Source organism: Heteronotia binoei, chromosome 15 (genome assembly GCF_032191835.1).
Source record: "Heteronotia binoei isolate CCM8104 ecotype False Entrance Well chromosome 15, APGP_CSIRO_Hbin_v1, whole genome shotgun sequence".
NCBI classification, from domain to species: Eukaryota; Metazoa; Chordata; class Lepidosauria; order Squamata; family Gekkonidae; genus Heteronotia; species Heteronotia binoei.
Genome location: NC_083237.1, coordinates 10,776,564 through 10,793,528, shown reverse-complemented (window position 1 = coordinate 10,793,528; position 16,965 = coordinate 10,776,564). Strand labels below are relative to the sequence as shown.

Here is a 16,965-nt window from a genome sequence, read left to right as displayed (position 1 = left end):
GGACCAGGGCAGGTAGGAAAGATGCCAGCTGTCAGTTGGAACCTAGGAATCTCCCAGAAGTAAGGCTCATCTCCATGACTACAGTGATCAGTTCAGTGATGCTTTGGAGGGTGGACTCTTTGTCTTTGCACCCTACTGTGATCCCTGTCCTCCCCAGTCTGCATCCCCAAATTTCCAGCTTGGATCTGGCAAACCAAACCCCCCATCCCTCACCGTTCGTTGGGGGGAAGCTGGCAACCTTCTTAGTTATAAAGAATATTTTAGAAGCACCAAAACCACATACAGTTTCTGTGATATTTCTATACATTGCTACCACTTGAATGGTGTAACTAAGGGAAATCCAAACTCACTGAAAAAGAGTGGGGGAGATTGTTCAAATGCCAGTTTGGTTAAGACAGTGTAGATACCTAAACAATGATTTTTTTAAACCTAGAATTGTATTTGTATTTATGAACTTTTCATTGCTTGTAAACAAATCCTTGCTATCTAGCATACTCTTTTTATTTAATAAGTCTATCTGGAGAAATAAGAAACTTGGCATTCAGACAAGGATAAAAGAAAAATCTCGACCACAAGGCAAAATGGTCATATCCAATATTGAAAAATACTATTTTGCTTCCAAGTGGGAAGCAATTTAGATTAAAAACAGTACTTATGCTGGTCCTACCAGGGAAATAATTTGTGCAGGCCTTTGATCTAGGACTGTCTAATCTTTGGATGGATTTGAGAATAATTGGACTCGTAGATAAGGACTAAAGATTGCTGCCAAACACACACTTGATCTTCGCCAAAAGGCTGAGAAGCTGCACAAAAAGCAAGCAAGATATGTCTTCTGAAATGTCAGTGACTTGAAATGTGCGGGTTTATATCATTAAATAGCCATAAATCAGATTATTTTAGTCTTTAAAAAGGAAACCTTCCTTAATGTACTGGAAAAGCTGTTAAAAGTATTGTCTACGATCTCTGTGTGTCAACATAGTTTATTAATACATGCAGTTGAAAGCCCTGGTGGGGGGGGGAAGATCTATTGATTAGCATTTCAAAGAAAAATGGTACATTTTACATAAAGATATTAAGAAATGTAGGTAAATATAAAAATGAGAAATATATAAAGAATGTGTAGATGATATATTACACCAGGAAAAGGAAAGGAAAGGTCCCCTGTGCAATCACCAGTCGTTTCCGACTCTGGGGTGACGCAGCTTTCACAGCGTTTTCACAGCAAACCTTTTTACGGGGTGGTTTGCCATTGCCTTCACCAGTCATCTACACTTTCCAACCAGCAAGCTGGGTACACAATTTACTGACCTCAGAAGGAAGTAAGGCTGAGTCAACCTCTAGCCAGCTACCTGAACCAGCTTCTGCTGGAATCGAACTCAGGTCATGAGCAGAGGGCTCCGACTGCAGTACTACAGCTTTACCACTCTGCGCCACGGGGCTCTTATTACACCAGACAGTATTGCAAAACCAGAAAATAATACTTCTCAAAAATATCTGAGCTGGAAAAGTAAGAAATATTCTGTTATGTGATGTTGCCCTGTAGTGAAAAGAAATGCAGGCAAAATGTATTCAACGTTCTAGACAAATGCACTTTTGAGACCTTATTTCTAGCAATTGAAGCCAGGAATGCAAAGTCTAAATAGGAATCTGTTAGTGACAACCAAAATGGTATGAGCACAATATTGTGGGAAACGATTCTTTCAGTACCTATAGTTTGTAAGCATTAAATCTGGATTATCATTTTGTTGATGACCATTACCTGGATAGCCCAAGTTAGCCCTTTTTTGTCAGACCTTGGAAGCTAAGCAGGGTGGGCCCTGATGAGTGTTTGGATAGGAGACCACCAAGGCACACCAGAGTCATGAAATGGAAGCAGGCGATAGCAAACCCCCTCTGAACATCTCTTGTCTTGAAAATTCTATAGTGTCACCTTAATTCAGCTGTGACTTGAAGGCCAACAACAATAACAATATTGCCGATGACCAAAATCAAGGCATGGGATTTGAGGTGGAATATAGAATAAATGTTTATTAGGATTGCCAGTCATTTATAACATCCTGGAAAGCAATAAAACCATTTCTTTACTGAATTCAAAATAGGCCATATTAAAAGAAGAAGATATTGGATTTATAACCCGCCCTCCACTCCGAAGAGTCTCAGAGCGGCTCACAATCTCCTTTACCTTCCTCCCCCACAACAGACACCTTGTGAGGTGGGTGGGGCTGGAGAGGGCTCTCACAGCAGCTGCTCTTTCAAGGACAACCTCTGCCAGAGCTACGGCTGACCCAAGGCCATGCTAGCAGGTGCAAGTGGAAGAGTGGGGAATCAAACCCGGTTCTCCCGGATAAGAGTTAGCACACTTAACCACTACACCAAACTGGCTCTTAGAAATAAGAGTCCTTTAGTGAAACTGCTTCCTTTGTTGTAGAATGTTTGCATGCACCTGTTTTCTGTTCTGCTTTTCCGAGGTCTTCTTTCCCACCAGTTTAGCTTCTTCCATTCTTTCATCGTTCACTGCTTTGAGCTGGCAAAAACCAGTTTCTCCTATTTTTATTTCCTAAAGAAATTCATAGAGCAGTACATTCTAGATAAGCCAAATGTTATTTCATGTAAATAAAGAAATGTTTAATATCTTAGAAAAAAATCAGTAAAATATTTAAAATAGCCTTTTATTGAATTAATTCAGTCAGAGACAAAATGATCAATAGTATGATAAAATGTGGTGCATTACAGAATTATCGCATAAAATAACCCTTGTCTATCCACAGTGTCGTGACTAAGTTGTACCAGCATGTCCTGGCCTTGGAATTCGCTATCAGTGAGGTCAATGCGAATACCCAGATCTTACCCAATATTACACTTGGCTTCCACATCTCTGATAGCTATTATGATGCAAGAGTGACCTATCGTAGCTCTTTTGACCTTATCTTCAAGATACATCGAAGCTTCCCCAATTATATGTGTGACACTCATAAAAACCTGATGGCTGTCATTGGTGGACTTTCCTCTGATACCTCCTTTCAAATGGCAGATATCTTTGGTCTTTATAAGATTCCACAGGTAGGAAGTATACTGTGTGGTGTTTAATTTCACATTTCTTTTGTTATTTTTTTTAATTCTGGTGATGAAGAGAGAGTTCGGCCCCGCAAAGGCCGCGCCGCAAAGCGGCTGCGCGCCACGGGGCCGCCTTTTGCCTCCCTGGAAGGAGGGGAGGCTGCGCTGGAGCTTCCCTCCATCCGGGAGTGGCTGTCGGGTGGAGCGTCGGGGCTGTTTGTAGCTTCGGCCCCGCCCTCACAGATCAGTCGCGTTGCTGCTCTCGGACTGGTCGGAGGTCCCTGGTGTATGAGGCCGAGAGCGGATGCAGGCCGCATCGGGCTGGATGGCTCTGTGGAGGACCTGGACGGGGTCGGGGCCACGAGCTCCCATGGGGAGTGGATCGAGGCGTTTGGCCTGAGGGCTGAAGGGCCTTTGAACGAGCGGGACGAAGCTGAGCGGTTGGCCGGTGGGCAGGGGGGTCTGGAAAGGTTTTTATTCTCTTTTGCCCCCCACCTCCCCCCCCTCCCCCGCCCGCCGCTTGCAAGTAGCCGCAGTCTCGGGCCGCGACTCGTTGGGGTCGGTTCCTTACCACCCTTCTTCGAAGGTGTATGTTTTAGGAGCAAAGGGGGGTCTATTGGGGGAAGGGGCAGTACCTTCCTGGGCGCCCACTGTGTGTCGCGGAGCGTTTGACTGGGTGGGCCATCGGCCTGGCCTGGCATGGCTCCTCTTATGTTCTTCGGTGACGCAGAGTGCTCGACCGGATGGGCCGCGGGCCGGGTCCTACATGGCCTCTCTTATGTTTGTCTGTGTAACGGAGTGGTGGATCGGAAGGGCCTATTTGCCTGATCCAGCATGGCTTCGCTTGTGTTCTTATGTGACGCAGAGTGTGTGATGGGATGGGCCGCTGGCCCAATCCAGCATGGCTTCTCTTATGCACTTAGGTGGCACAGAGTGTCGGATTGGATGGGCCATTGGCCTGATCCAAGGTGGTTTCTATTATGTTCCTATGGGGTATGGAGCGTTGGACTGGATGGGCCACTGGCCTGATCCAGCGGGGCTTCTCTTAGGTTCTTATGAGACACGGTGTGTTGGATTGGATGGGACATTGGCCTGACTCAGCATGGCTCCTCTTATGTTCTTATGTGACACAGAATGTTGGACTGGGTGGGCCACTGGCCTGAGCCTACAGGGCTTTTCTTATGTTCTTAGGAGACATGGAGTGTTGGATTGGATGGGCCATTCGCCTGATCCAGCATTGCTCCTCTTATGTTCTTATGTGATACAGAATGTTGGACTGGACGAGCAACTGGCCTGATCCTACAGGGTTTCTCTTATGTTCTTAGGGACACGGAGTGTTGGACTAGATGGGTCATTGGCCTGATCCAGCATGGCTCCTCTTATGTTCTTATGTGACACAGAATGTTGGACTGGACGGGCAACTGGCCTGATCCTACAGGGTTTCTCTTATGTTCTTATGGACACGGAGTGTTGGACTGGATGGGTCATTGGCCTGATCCAGCATGGCTCCTCTTATGTTCTTATGTGACATGGAATGTTGGACTGGACGGGCCATTGGCCTGATCCAACATGGCTTCTCTTATGTTTTTCCCGTGACACAGAGTGATGGATTGGATGGGTCATTGGCCTGATCCAACATGGCTTCTCTTATGTGACACAGAGTGAGGGACTGGATGCGCCATTGGCCTGATCCAGCATGACTTTTCTTATGTTCTTCTGTGACATGGAGTGGATGGGCCATGTGCCGATCCAACATGGTTTCTGTTATGTTCTTCTGTGACACAAAGGGGTTGGGCCATAGGCATGATCCCGCTGGCTTCTCTTATGTTCTTCTGTGACACAGAGTGTGGGACTGGATGGGCCGTCGGGCCTGATCCAACGTGGCTTCTCTTATGTCTTATGGATCGTTTGCTGGTGGGGAACTGAATAGGGAAAGGCCGGGCTTCCCCTGCCGTGATGAAGTTCCCCTGAGTCGGTTAGTCTGGGCTGGCTGAGTCCTGTCAGTCCCTGTGGCCGGACGGGTCGTCCATGACTGGTATGGAGGTTGCCATGCAGGGCTTGTTAAGGTCATTGCCTCAAATGGGAGACCTCTAAGGAAGACCGAGTTCTTGTTGGGGAGGTAGGCAGTGGAGATTTCTTCGGGGGTTTTGGAGATTGGTCTGCCATGGTTTGTGGATGGGGTCCCCTGCCCACCCAAGTAAAGGGCGCCATTGTCAGGCTGGCCATTCCTTACGGCTGGAGATGGGGATGCTGCTGGCCTTCCGCCTGGCTTATGCTTTCTTCTTCGCTAACCGTCCCGCTTTCTTCCGGGTCGGTTTCCCACTGGCTGAGCAGCTACTTGATGTGCAGGGTCCCAGGTTCGATGTAAGGTGTACCCTACTAAAGAGGGTCCGGGCAGATGGGCGTATGGATCTTTGTTTCGGATTCGGCGAGCCGCCACTGGTTCGGTGGGATGCTGCTGACTGTGGCGGTTCGGTGGTACGAGGCATTATAAGGCAGCTGTATCGGTTACGGGTTAATTACCTGTGTGGGCGTGGCGACGGTAATTCCGGTCGAAATGGTTGGTTTTCTTTCAATGGGTCTAAGAAAGGGCAAGTTCCTTCCAATCGGAAGTGGATAACAACGGCCCTGCTAATTGGGTTTTCCCGGGCAAGCTGCATGAGGAGTAGTCGGTCGGGTCTGAGTTGAGGCAGACTATTATGTCAGCGGGGGCCAAAAAATTGGGAATTAGGTGCGGGTGGCGCCTTTGTGTGGTTAGGTCGCCTTTGTGTGCCGGGGCGGTTGCCCCTCCCCCCCTTTTTTCGTACATCGTAGTGTTGAGGCTGTCCGAAGGGTTCTCCCCCGGGGTTCATTCTTTAATTTCAGCGGGGATTGAACTGTACTTGGTACTGTTGGTTTCGTGAATCCCGACGGGAGCACAACAGCTCGGTAACGACTCACAACCATTATACTGGAGGGCATGTAGTGCGGTTAGTTTCTTAAGCTTGTTGAGCCTGATTTCACCGTTAGAATGGTGGCCTCGGGGGGAGTTGGATTGTGGTGTCTTTCAGCGCCATACAGTCCCTCTGCCCCCCCCCATCGTGCTGCACATTAACAGCTAGTTTCCGCAGTGGCTTGTTGTCGGGTCATCTTTTTCTGGCAATTGTTGGATGCCGTTCCGTTTGGCGCAAGGGCATTCTGTGAAGTGTCCTTCCGGTATCCTCTGGAGCGGCCGGGTCGTCCGGTTTCAGGTTCTTTGCCGGCGGCACTGGAGTGCTGGTCGGTAGCACCGGCATTAGTAGTACTGGGGATGTGCGGGAACCCAGCATTTTGTGTTTTTCTATTGTTGTGGTAATTAGGGATCTGGGGGCACGGACGGCTAATGGGCGTACAGCTGGTTGCGTCAGTTGGCCGGCAGCATCCGTTGTTTAATCGTTGATATTTAAGTCCATGCCAGTAATGAACGCGGTAATGGCTTTACTCTACGATGCCTCAGTAGAGGTGTTGTTTTTTCAGGATAAGCATAACACGGGACTGTTATTCGCGATGGTCATATTGTCTGGACAAGGGATGAGCATTATGTCGGTGGTTTGAGGCAGATTTTCTGCTGGAACCAATTTTCCGGGAGTCATTGTTGCTCGCTAGGCGATAGTGGCAGGGCAGTTGTGTTACCTTGTCCCCTGGTACACGGCAGGTGCCGAGCTTGTCACTCGACGAGGTAGGACGGGCAGACGTACGCGCTGTCGGGATAGTCGACCCAATGTTGCGGTGGTTGTATGTCATTCTGTGTGCTTCAGATTGATATTGGGCCTAAAGGTGAGGCCTATCTGGCATAGTTGGCCGCCTTGGCTTTTTAGCAAGACGATTAGCGTTTCAAATCCAGTCGGGGATTTAGAGTCCTAAGTGGTTGAAAGGTTGTTGCATGAGCTGGGTGTGCAGGATGCGCATGGCGAGCCTCCTCGCCGTTCGTACTAGGAGGTTTAACCGGGTTTGCCTGAGACAGCTCAGGCCATGAGACGGCACGATTTTCTGCGGTCGCGCCGACTTTTGTTTTTGACATCCTTCGGCTAGAGGCCAATTTGGCTGCCCGGAATGATTGGTGGTCTGGGCATCACATAGGGACGTAAAATTTGGAAGAGTTGGGCTGCAGGTATGCCGATCTACCGGATCAGTGGTTATGGGCACTTGTTGCTTATTCGTCCCTGAATGGGGCCGGTGTGTGAAGGTGTAAGCGTCAACGCTTTGGCTGGAGGGGGGAGTGTACAGAGTCACCCCCCCCTCGTTAAGTCATTTCAGGCGGTTATGGGTCTGGCCCGGGTTAAGGGTATGGACTTGGTGTAGGATCCGCAACATTTTCCAAATGTGGGCCACGCCACGGCTGCACCAGTGGGCTTTCTAGGTCTGACCAGCAAGAGGTGGGTGTCACGCCAGGGTAGGCGGATTAGTTTCCAGCGAAAGCCTTGGTGCTGTTGGTGCGGGCTGTGGCGGAACGCTGTGGTGCCTGGGGATGAGTTGGCCGTGGCTCCCACCGTTATTGAAAGCGGTGCTGAGCTTTGGGCTATCGTGTGGGGGTGGCCTGGAGTCCGACCCCTCTGGCCGTCAATTATTGGTAGGTCTGGCCAGCTGCTCGGGCCTGGTTGGGTTGAGCGGGCCAGTCGAAAGGTTATCTGGCCCTGTGGTGGCCTTGGTGGTCGGTCTGGGTACCTTCCTTTTTCAGCATTCACCTTAGTGGGACTGATCGGAGTGGGAGGGACAGCCCCCCCCTCGTTTTTGTCTAAGCCGGTGGTGGAGCTCCGGGCCATCGTGTGGGGGTGGCCTGGATTCCAACTCACCTGGCCGCCACTTTAGAGTCTGGCTGTCTGCTTGGGCCTGGTTGGGTCGAGCGGGCCAGACGGAAGCCTACCTGGCCCTGTGGTGGCCTTTGGGGGTTGGTCTGGGTACCTTCCGCTGTTTGCATTCCCCTTGTGGGAATGATCGGGGTTTGGTGGGGCAGCCCCCCCCTTTTTGGTTTGTAAAGTTGGTGGCGGAGCTCCGAGCCATCGTGGGGGGGGTGGCCTGGAGTCCGACTAACTGGGCGCCTTTTACACTGGTCTGGCTGGACACTCGGGACCCGGCGGGGTCGAGCAGGCTTGACGGAAGGCATCTGGCCCTGTGGTGGCCTTGGTGAAGGTCTGGGTACCTTCCTTCTTCCTCCTGGTAGGAAGGGCATGTGGGGGCAGTGCCGGCCAGATGTGATTCATCTGCCGATGTGGGTAAGCGGGCCTTCTTTCACGACATTTGGCAGGGGTGGGCGGCCTTGGCTGCTCTGTGGGGCGCCATTGCCTAAGCAGAGGCTTGGCATTGGCGGTGGCAGAAGGTGCAAGGGGTTTATACCTTGCAGCCAAGCACCCAGGCAGCTGCACCTGTTCGTGCAGTCGATACGCAGGAGCGGCAGATGGGCTTTACGGCTCAGTGCTGTATAATGCGGATCGTATTCATGCCTCCTCCTAAATTTGCCTCCTTCTGGGTATCGGGTCAGAAGTTTAGGGGAGGTTTTTGGCCTGGCCGGCCTGGCATTAGCCAGAATCTTATGGCTCGTGCTGGGGGCAGGGTGACTCGCCCTTCATGGGACTTGGCGGGGTCTGAGGAAGACCCCAGGGCTTGTCCCACCGCAGGTTGCCCTTGCCGTGTTAATTGTGTTAATTAAATAAAGTGGCCCGTTTCCCAACATTCTGTGTCAGCCTCTTTATTCCGACTAGGGGGGCAATTCAGCCCCGCAAAGGCCGCGCCGCAAAGCGGCTGCACGCCACGGGGCCGCCTTTTGCCTCCCTGGAAGGAGGGGAGGCTGCGCTTGAGCTTCCCTCCATCCGGGAGTGGCTGTTGGGCGGAGCGTCGGGGCTGTATGTAGCCTCGGCCCCGCCCTCACAGATCAGTCACGTTGCCGCTCTCGGCCCACCCACCCACCCTGTGTAGTACAGGTTTGACCGGTCGTCTTATTAGGGGGCAGGTAGGAATTTTTCATCTCACCTGATTGGCCTGTGGTGGGGTGTTTTTTGCCTACCTTGTACTACTGACAGTGGTGTGGATATTAGGTAAAAGGTTTGGGTTTAATTTCGGTCACTTGGCAGAAGGTGCAAGGGGTTTATACCTTGCAGGCGAGCACCCAGGCAGCTGCACCTGTTCGTGCAGTCGATACGCAGGAGCGGCAGATGGGCTTTACGGCTCAATGCTGTATAATGCGGATCGTATTCATGCCTCCTCCTAAATTCGCCTCCTTCTGGGTATTGGGGCAGAAGTTTAGGGGAGGTTTTTGGCCTGGCCGGCCGGGCATTAGCCAGAATCATATGGCTCGTGCTGGGGGCAGGGTGACTCGCCCTTCATGGGACTTGGCGGGGTCTGAGGAAGACCCCAGGGCTTGTCCCACCGCAGGTTGCCCTTGCCGTGTTAATTGTGTTAATTAAATAAAGTGGCCCGTTTCCCAACATTCTGTGTCAGCCTCTTTATTCCGACTAGGGGGGCAATTATAACAAACAGCAAAATCAAGTTTGTGTGATTTGCAAAAGTACCAAAAAAAGGAAGGTTACATCAGACAGCCAAGAAGTATCAGGAAGTAGGAGTTAGGATAGGTCCTTCAAGGATATTTCTTTCCCATAGCTATTTCTGATAGGTTCATTAATGAATCCAGTGAAGCCAAATTCCCTGCTTCAAATGAGCCATGAGAAGTCACTAGTGAACTGAGCAGTTGTCCCAAGAATGGGAAAGAAGTCATGTTGTGCCCACAGTCTCAAAGAGGTTGGGACTCCTGTCCCAGTTCGACAACTGGTTAGGCCATAAATAGGAATTGCAGGGCCTGACTGGCTAATGGCTAGAACTCAAGTAGGGATAATTGCAGAACACTGTGTCTCATCAATGCATAAAGGGCTGTTTCTAAATCATTAGCTGGATTGACAAAATGGGTTCCGGAAGGAACACACATTTCACATTTCTTTTGTTATTTTTTTTTTAATTTTGGTGAAGAAGAGAGAGAACCCATTCTGTCAATCATTAGCCGGATTGACACAATGGGTTCTGGAAGGGACACTCTTGGTTCTGACTAGCATCACCTCTACCTTTGTTTTCTTGAATGGCATGGGGTAGTTGGGATGTGGTATAACACTTCTCAGCAGAGATTTGAGTTTCAGGCTGGAATAAACAAAGCTTGTGGTCATTCCAGCCATATCAGGAACCATGATGAAGTTGTCCCAGATCCCAGATGAAGTGCCTTTGTTACAGTTTAGGTTCCTTGCCTCCAGGTGAGGCCTTGAGTTCTCTACAGCATCACATTCCTGCTGATCCTGCTTTGGTCCTCATCCCAATCCTTCAACAAACTCCTCTTCAAAATCTCCAAGGTTTCTCCAAGCTGGCATTGACTTTCTTAATATAACCTGTTCTTCAAAGTTCATGAAATAGCTTCATGTTACAGACTTGCCATTTTAATGTAATTAGTTTTGTTGCATATGTTGTTATCTTGTATCTTCACTTGATGCAAGAGGGTGGCAGTGGTCAAAAGAGCACTTTGTTTCCAGCTAGAATTTCCACTCAGTGTAACTCAATTGTTGATGAAGTCATCAACTACTTCCAACAACTATTCATTGTATGAAGAGGATCAAGCGTGCCAACACCCCACACAATTAATTGTAGAATATCTGAACTTTCCTTTTAGCTCACGTATGGTTCATTTCCCCCAGAGGAGAGGGATACAAAACTGTTCCATTCTTTTTACCGCATGGTATCAAATGATGAACTTCAGTACATGGGGATTATCTGGCTGCTTCAGCATTTTGGCTGGATGTGGGTCGGGCTGTTTGCTGTGGATAATGACAATGGAGAACATTTCTTGAAAGTCCTGGAGCCACTGCTTTCCAAACATGGAATCTGTTCAGACTTCACTGAAAGATGTCCAAACACTATTGGAGTGAACAAAATATTTGATGTTAATGAGATATTATCAACTATATATCGACCTTTCACAGAAAGCAAAGCCAATGCATACATCTTCTATGGAGAATCAAGAACCTTTCTGATATTTATCACTTGTATGCTCCTAGGAGATCCTGGATATAAAGAAAATGCCTCCTACAGAAAGGTGTGGATTCTGACAGGCCAGGTTGATTTTGCATTAGTAGGTAGTCAAAAGCACTGGGACTTCCAATACTTTGATGGTGCAATTTCCTTCACAGCTCACTCAAATGAAGTAGCTGGATTTCAGACATTTCTTCAGAATGTAAACCCTAAGTGGGAAAAAGTAGATTGTTTTCTAGAGACCTTTTGGGAACAAGCCTTTGATTGTACTCTTCAGAGTCTCCAGAAGGGAATGAAGATCCCGGATGCATGTACTGGAGAGGAGAGGCTAGTGAACCTCCCTAGCGCAGTTTTTGAAATGGACATGAGTGGTCATAGTTACAGCATCTATAATGCAGTCTATGCTGTGGCACATGCATTGTATGCTGTGTACTCATCCAGATCCATCTACAGAGCAATTCCGGGTAGGAAAATTATTGAGTTTCCAGATCTACAACCTTGGCAGGTAATCTCTCCACCATTTTTTTTGAAAAAAACATGTTTCCATCAATGGATGGGAAATAATACCTAATTTGGTCTATTCTGAACCACCGTTAACCAGATCTATGTTGGCATCGGGGCGGGGGTGTTAAGAAGAAAAGAATTTCCTTTTATATGATTTGCCTGAATAGAAATAGTTATAAATGACTTTATTCTTCCTCTTGGTTTCAACCAGCTCCATCCAATCCTTCAAGGCATTGTGTTTAATAACTCAGAAGGAGAAGCCATGTCTTTTAATGCAAAGAGAGAAATGGGAACTGGATTTGACATAACAAACTTCATCACCTTCCCAAACAAGTCCTTTCTTAGAGTGAAAGTTGGAAGAGTGAATCCCAATTCATCATTCATCATTCAAAAGGAAATGATTTCATGGCCAAGGAATATGAGCCAAGTATGGTTTAAAGTATATTTTGTTGGGAAACTCCAATCTTCATATGGGTGATGTGGGCTCTGAAAGTTTTCTTTGCTCCATATCTGGACCCTGTCTTTCTTTCATTCTAATGTGTATCATTAAAAATTCTGGGATACAAAATCTAAGAAGAGTTCTAACATTATTAAACTTCAGAATATCTCTCCTTCTCACTCTCATATCATCAATAGCTATAATCTTCAATGCGGCAAGTTCTGTGGACACATAAAGATGAAAATTGGAAAAGTAAACAGACAGGAGGAAATTTTCTGCAAACCTGAGAAACATCCCAGTTATGTCCCCATCCCCCCCCAAAAAAAATCCCCAAGCATTGATGGGTATAACTCCCAAATCTTACAACATGTAAAACTAACATAAAATATAAAATTAAGCATTAAAATTAACATTTCATAATTTATAGTTAAAAATCTAAACAATTATTATATACATAAACATGGCAAATGAGGTTCAATATGGCCAAGTGCAAAGGAATGCACACTGGGGCCAAAAATCCTAACTATAAATAGAAGTTGGTGGGGTGTGAACTGGCAGAGACTGACCAAGAGAGAGATCTTGGGGTCATGGTAGATAACTCACTGAAATTGTCAAGACAGTGTGCGATTGTAATAAAGGCCAACACCATGCTGGGAATGATTAGGAAGGGAATTGAAAACAAATCAGCCAGTATCATAATGCCCCTGTATAAATTGATGGTGCGGCCTCATTTGGAATATTGTGTACAATTCTGGTCTCTGCACCTCAAAAAAGATACTATAGCATTGGAAAAGGTGCAGAAAAGGGCAACTATAATGATTAAAGGGTTGGAACACTTTCCCTATGGAAAAGGATTAAAACGCTTGGGGCTCTTTAGCTTGGAGAAACAATGACTGAGGGGTGACATGATAGAGGTCTACAAGATTATACATGGGACAGAGAAGGTTGAGAAAGAAGTATTTTCTTCCTTTCTCACAATATGAGAACTCATAGACATTTAATGACAAAGAGAAGAATGATGCTAGATGCTTTGGATTCCCAGTCAGGGCGTGGGGGGTGGGGGGAGTGAAGCATATATGAAGTAAATAAATAATACATATAGCTGAAGGAGAGCAGATAGAAATAGTTTGTGGGTCAGAAAGAGAAAAGGAAGCAGGAGAAGGTGAGGGAATAGGGTTTGCCAGAAGGAGGTAAAAGAGAAAATAGTGCGGGGACGGTGATACAAGGGATTATGCAGTGCTGGATATCCTCACCATACTACGGGATTGGGTCCAGTGGTTGGCACTGTAACAACTTGGACAGCTGCAAAGGAAACAGGGAAGGAGGGAAAACTACAGACCATGATGGAGGAAGATAAAGGTAGATTGAAAAGGGAAGTAGGAGGCAGGAAAAAGAGAAAGGCTGAGGATGCTTTCAAAGGAAGAAGTTATGGTGGAGGGGAGATCAGATGCCCTCTTTGCAGGTCACCTACTTTGGATACATTTTTTAAAAAACCATCTTTTTTTATGGCACAGCCAGATACAGTTTATGCTATCCGTTGGAGCAGGGGGGGAATGAAGTAAGTTTCTTTCTTCCCATTCACTATTGTTCAACCAGACAACAGCATGCAAAAATATGGTCAGCTGAGATGAGGGAAGGACTTGCAAGGTGCAATAAATCTTCTATTCTTCTAATGCAGCTGTCTAGTTGTTTATTTCCCTATCAATTAATGAGCAAGAACCTATTTGCTTCTACCCAAACTTTCTGTCTTTTGAGTGGAGCAGGGGGTGCCCCTTTCCTTGTGCAATGATTACTGCCCGCCTGGCTATCACAAGAAGAAGAAGGAAGGGAAGAAATTCTGCTGCTACGATTGTGCTCCGTGTCCACAAGGAAAGATTTCAAACCATGTGGGTAGGTAACAGAGTGCACAAGCATTCTACATTGATTCAGATAAGAACATAAGAGAAGCCATGTTAGATCAGGCCAGTGGCCCATCCAGTCCAACACTCTGTGTCACACAGTGGCAAATGTAGCCACTGATGGACCTCTGCTCCATATTTTTATCTAAACCCCTCTTGAAGGTGGCTATGCTTGTGGCCGCCACCACCTCCTGTGGCAGTGAATTCCACATGTTAATCACCCTTTGGGTGAAGAAGTACTTCCTTTTATCCGTTTTAACCTGTCTGCTCAGCAATTTCATCGAATGCCCATGAGTTCTTGTATTGTGAGAAAGGGAGAAAAGTACTTCTTTCTCTACTTTCTCCATCCCATGCATTATCTTGTATACCTCTATCATCTCACCCCGCAGTTGACATTTCTCCAAGCTAAAGAGTCCCAAGCGTTTCAACCTTTCTTCATAGGGAAAGTGTTCCAGCCCTTTAATCATTCTAGTTGCCCTTTTCTGGACTTTCTCCAATGCTATAATATCCTTTTTGAGGTGCGGCGACCAGAACTGCACACAGTACTCCAAATGAGACCGCACCATCGATTTATACCCGGGCATTATGATACTGGCTGATTTGTTTTCAATTCCCTTCCTAATAATTCCCAGCATGGCGTTGGCCTTTTTTATTGCAAATGAACACTGTCTTGACATTTTCAGCGAGTTATCTACCATGACCCCAAGATCTCTCTCTTGGTCTGTCTCTGCCAGTTCACACCCCATCAACTTGTATTTGTAGCTGGGATTCTTGGCCCTAATGTGCATTACTTTGCACTTGCCCACATTGAACCGCATCTGCCACGTTGATGCCCACTCACCCAGCCTCAACAGATCCCTTTGGAGTTCCTCTCTGGTTCTCACCACCCTGAACAATTTAGTGTCATCCGCAAACTTGGCCACTTCACTGCTCACTCCCAACTCTAAATCATTTATGAACAAGTTAAAGAGCATGGGACCCAGTACTGAGCCCTGCGGCACACTACTCCACACCTCCTCCTCCGGTTCTTCTATTGCGGCGAGGTTACTTTTTGCCGCTTCCTTAGGGTGACTGGGCGGCTTCTTAGGAGTCGGGACGTTGGTCTTTGTCCCCCCTTGTGGGGTTTTCAGGGGAGCAAGGCAGTTGGAGGCTAGGTGTTTTGGGTCACCACACCTGAAGCATTTGTGTGGCCCCCCAGGCGTTCCTCCTGCTCCCATGGGTTTCTTGGGCTCGGCCTTAAGGAGGGGAGGCTTCTGGGGGCCCTTCCCGGACTGGTGCTGATGCTGCATCACCACGGGCTTCATGTTGGTCTCAACTTCTCCAGCTAGCTGTATCCACCCCACCAGGATGGTGGGTCTAGCTTGGGTGAGGGCCTGATCCAGTACGCTGGCGTTCAGGCCCTGGGTGAAGTGTTTGATTTTCATCAGCTCACTCCACCCCCAGACTTTGGCGGCATTCACCCGGAACTCTGAGGCGTATTCTCGTATGGATTGGGACCCCTGCTGCATGTCCCTCAGGGCTGCCAGAGCGCTTGTCTCCTGGAGGGGGTCTTCGTATTGGGCCATTAGAGCCTGGAGGAAAGTTTGCACATAGTCCAGCTCAGGGCTCATGGCCTCGTACAGGCTTACATACCACCTCTTTGCAGCCCCCTTCAGCTTTGACCCTAGGTAATCCACCCTGCTGAATTCATCGGGGAAGGTGTTCCCCCAATAATACATGTAGCTGTTCGCTTGGATGGCGAAGTAGTCCACCTCCTCTGGATCCCTGTCGAAGGTGGCCTCCAGCTCTCTGCTTCGCCCCCCGTCTCTCGGAGCTGCGGGGGCTGCTTGCCGTTGTATCAGCCCCCTCGCGGGCAGAGCCGCCGGCGCCAGTGGTGGAGCCACGGGGGCCCGAGCCTGGGGGGCCCTGCCAATCCCAGGGCATGGGAGATCTGTGCGGTCATCGCTTGCATCTTGTCCTTCAGCCTTCTGATCACCTCATCTACTTCCTTCAAACCATGGCCCGGAACATGCGCACATCCTCCTCGTGCATGTCCCTCAGCAGTGGCCTCTGCACCTTCGGGGTCATCCTCCGGCACTGGAACAACGATGATGGTGTCCACCTCGCCCGGCTTGATGGTGCTCGGGTTGGTGGGCTCCGGCTCGGTCATCCGCATCCTCCTCATGTGGCGGGTCATGATGGCGTCCCGGCGGACCGGCGCCTCATCCATGGTGGTGGTGGATGTCCGCGGCTGATACTGCCGAGGGGTAACCATGAGCTGGAACTGTGGAGGAGAGACGGCGGCTCTCCTGGTGTCCGAGACGTGCCAAGGGGCCTCCGGCTCTCCCTCCTCATTGGGAAGTTCCCCTTCTCCCGGAATCTTTTCGGCCATCTGGTTACAAATTTGCCAGGGTGGTTGAGCTTCAGAAAGGGAGTCTTTTCAAAATGTCAAGTCGGCAGATTCAATAATGAGTCATTGTTGATACAAAAAGCTACTTTATTGATACTGATACTTGTGGCCTGAGCCAAGGTTTGAAAAGACTAAAGAACATACTGTAGATACATTGCATATAAGGGATACTTATATGGATTTCTTAGGAGGGGGGACTATGCAGGGAGCATTCACACATAGATGTTACAGAGTCGTTCTCATGTTGATTAGTCCTGCATGGCCTTGATCACTTTAGGCTCCTGGCTCACGGAAGGGAGGCAGGGCTGAGAATGCACAGATAAGACTTTCCCATATTTCCATTACAAAGCAAGTATACTCTCTACGGGAAAGGAGGGGGGTAGGGAGAGGGTGTGCTAGCAGCATTTGGTTTTTACCAAGAATGCTCAATGGTTGAGCCAGAGTTTTAGACAGACTTGACAGTACTTCTGAGTCTAAATGTTTTTATTTACTGCCCGTTCACCAATTCACTTCAAGACTGCCCTGTCTGTCTCAAATTATATCTTATCCTAAATGTGTGGCAGAATGTAGTCTTGATTTGGTCATGGAAGAAACCTCCACTTGGTGTCTTGCATTGCCTAACAAACTACTGGTGCTACTTCAATGAATGAATGAATAAGCAA

At 48.2% G+C, this 16,965-nt stretch overlaps 1 protein-coding gene across 1 annotated transcript in view; it reads left to right on the top strand.

The window, feature by feature from the left end:
- Window positions 1–10,777: 10,777 nt before the first annotated feature.
- Window positions 10,778–16,965, top strand: part of LOC132582994 (vomeronasal type-2 receptor 26-like) — an 8,078-nt gene continuing 1,890 nt past the window's right edge. The window contains exons 1-2 of the mRNA XM_060254658.1: window positions 10,778–11,537; window positions 13,772–13,906. Coding sequence (XP_060110641.1) covers window positions 10,778–11,537; window positions 13,772–13,906 — 895 coding nt within the window. The remainder of the gene's footprint in view (window positions 11,538–13,771; window positions 13,907–16,965) is intronic.